Source organism: Tupaia chinensis, unplaced genomic scaffold (genome assembly GCF_000334495.1).
Source record: "Tupaia chinensis unplaced genomic scaffold, TupChi_1.0 Scaffold000387_1, whole genome shotgun sequence".
NCBI classification, from domain to species: Eukaryota; Metazoa; Chordata; class Mammalia; order Scandentia; family Tupaiidae; genus Tupaia; species Tupaia belangeri.
In genome coordinates this window covers 1,275,916-1,278,773 of record NW_006159889.1, presented here as the reverse complement: position 1 = coordinate 1,278,773, position 2,858 = coordinate 1,275,916, and the positions used below count along the sequence as shown (strand labels likewise).

The 2,858-nt window shown below is 59.2% G+C and overlaps 1 protein-coding gene across 4 annotated transcripts in view; it reads right to left on the bottom strand.

Annotated features, from left to right (window-relative positions):
* The window catches only part of PTPRF (protein tyrosine phosphatase receptor type F), an 88,740-nt gene that overhangs the window by 18,464 nt on the left and 67,418 nt on the right, over positions 1–2,858 (bottom strand). For 3 of the 4 annotated variants that reach the window (XM_027773907.1, XM_006153751.3, XM_027773909.1), the window contains one exon: positions 1,241–1,267. The exons of the other annotated variant lie outside the window; for it this stretch is intronic. In XM_027773907.1, coding sequence (XP_027629708.1) covers positions 1,241–1,267 — 27 coding nt within the window. The remainder of the gene's footprint in view (positions 1–1,240; positions 1,268–2,858) is intronic. 4 annotated transcript variants of the gene reach the window in all.

The window sequence follows — 2,858 nt, the reverse complement described above, 5'->3', positions numbered from 1 at the left end:
GGCACAGGGCGGGGCGGGGGCTAGAGGCTGTGGGAGGTGTGGCTGCCGGACTCTGCGGGAGGCGGAGCAGGCAGGTGGGATCAGCCACCAGCCGGTTCCAGGAGCTGCACGCCTGAGGCAGACAGCTCATTCTTCCTTTCAGGTAAGAACAAAGGGCCACACTGTTGCTTTCACTTCATTGTGCTGTGAATGACGCCTCGTGAGGTCTCTGCACACGTGCACACGCAGGGCCAGAGCCTTGCACGCACCCTGCTCCTTGCATGGCTCTTGGCACGCACATGCACAGAGCTCTTCCTGCACAAACAGGTGTAAAGCCACTATGGACACTCATGCATGCATGTGTGCCCCTGCATACACACACCCACAGAGTGAGGTGGAGGAGTGGGCCAAGCTGTCACTCTACCTGACCCAATCAGGACCCCCACCTAACCTCCCCACATAGGCCACTGGCTCCATAAACATTTATGTCCTGCAACACCTCCCTTCTAAGATGGGGGCAGGGTTTGAGGAACCCCCACACCTGAGAACACAACTCCCCATCTGTTCCCATGAAGCCTGAGAAGTCAACCAGGGATACATCCTCCGGTCTCAGCAGACCCTCTCATACACCATTTCCAGCAAAGACGTCATTTCCGGACATGCGGAGAAACACCACCAGAGGCCAAGCCACGCCACACAGACAGGAGAGTGGGAAGGAAGGAAGGACGGAACCATAGTGCAGTGGGAACAGAGCTGTCACCACCAACCCTGGTGTCCCTCCAGCTCTGAGCCTTGGGCAGGGCTAATGCAGCCGTCAGCCCCTGGCAGGCCCCCTCCCGCTCAGCTGGAGGGTCTCCGAGGGCTGGAGCTCCAGAATGTACCAATGCCAGATCCTGTCCCCCCGAGACTCCCCTCCCAGCCTGGGCCCTGAAGCAGGGGATTTTTCACTCCAGGGATCAATAAGGCCTAATGATCAGCATTGGATTTAACTCTATTCCTGTCTGGCCGGAGCAGGGGCCGGGCCCTGGTCGATCGTGAACATTGGCCTCAAATTGCTGTTCGACAGGCATGAAGTAAGGATGAGAGAAAACGCCAATCGCTGCTCAGCGGGGGCTTGCGTCTAAACGCCAATTTTCTCCGGATGTGGCTGGTGACCTGTGGATCTTGCCAGCACAGGCTGGGAGGGAAGGAGGGAAGGGGGAGTGTCCCATGAGCCCAGCCTGACCCCAGTCTCGCACGCGCTCGCACACCTGTTACTTACATAGTCCTCGGACTCCTCAGGCTGCCACTGACCGCGGGAGAGAGAGAAAGGGAGACAGGATGGTGAAGGACTCTGGCCCGGGGAGGAAGGCGGAGGGCATGGGGCTCCGAAGTGCCCATAGGGGTAGCAGCCCAGGAGTGCTCCCTATCCATGGACTGGAGCCTCTGCCTAACTGAACACCAACTGTGTGTGCTAGGGCTGAGGAGGCAGCCTGGAGACGTGGCTCTGAAACTTAGGAGCCTCAGGACCCCACAGGAGGCTCTGAGGGAGAGGCTGCCAACATGTCTGCAGGTGCGTTTGTGTGTGTGTGTGTGTGTGTCGGGGGAGGGTGGCTCCAAAGCTCAGGCAGAGGGGAGGGAAGACAGCAAGGGCAAGTGGAGTGACAACATGCTAGTATGCAGGTGACAGCGCTGGCCTATGCTTGTCGACACGCTGTGATCGCTCAGTGTCTCCTTCCATTCTCAAAAGTACCCAGATGAGACGATAAATGACGGTCACACCAGGCACGAGGAGTAGCCCCAACAGTGAGCTGGCCGTCACCAGGCGAGCCAGAGAGCAGCTGGCTGCTAGATTCTGAAGGCCAGGGCCTTGCCCCACTGGGACAGGGATCTTCAACCTGTTCCTGTCGGGGGGTACCTGAGGCGGGGAAGGCCAGTTTCGGGGTTGGCAATGTGGCGGCCACTGCACATACAGGTATGCCAACCAGACGGGGAGGGACTGGGTCTCCATGCCAAGGACTCTGCCATCAGAGCTAGGGCTGCCAGTGTCAAGCCCAGCACTGGGAGCTGCTCCGTGACACCTCCTGGTCAGAGGGAGCCAAGTCCTCTGGCCCACCCATCCTCACAGTGAGGGGCTGGCCTCTGGCCTCCAACCCCAGGGTGGGGGTCCCAAGTTGCCTCTGTTCTGGGCAGCTCTGTTTTGGAAAGACTTTGCAGGGAGCATGAAGCAGAATGTGGGAGGCTAGACAGGGCCCTGGGCTGTGGCCACTTCACAGGGTGTGCCTGGGTCCGCCTCTGTTCTGCTTTCCTTGTCTGGGGGCCTGGGCTGTCCACACCAGGCCTCGGCACAGGAGTTTGCACAAGGTGCCTCTCCTGCATCACAGGCAGAGAGGAAGGAGAGACAAAGAGGGCAAAACAGATGGAGGGGAAAGGAAGTGGACGGGGAGTGGCAGGGGCAGGAGGGAGGAGAGAGGAGAGAATGAGCCAGACAGAAATGGAGTGAGACTGAATGAAAACAGACCATGAGAAACGGACAAAAGGAAAGAGGGGCCCTGAGCTGAGCAGATGGTGACATGGGGCCTCGTGGCCAGGCTGGGGACCAGGCCTTATGTGCTGACAGGGTTACAGAAGAATGACCTCACCCCAAGAGGCCCCAAGGGCAGGCTGTACGCAGGTGGCCTCCCTGAAGCCTGGCTTCAGTTTACTCCCCATGACGGAGATCGGAGGCTAAGAGGGAAGTGTCCCTGATCCTCTGGCCCAGCTCCCTTCCAAACCACTTGGGACCAGAAGGGGGCATCCAAAGTGGCTTCTCTGGAAACCCACTAGCTGCAGTCCTTAAGGGTGGTCGTGGCCACTGCTCCCACCTCAGAAGGAGCCAGAGGGAGCCATTCTCAGGACGT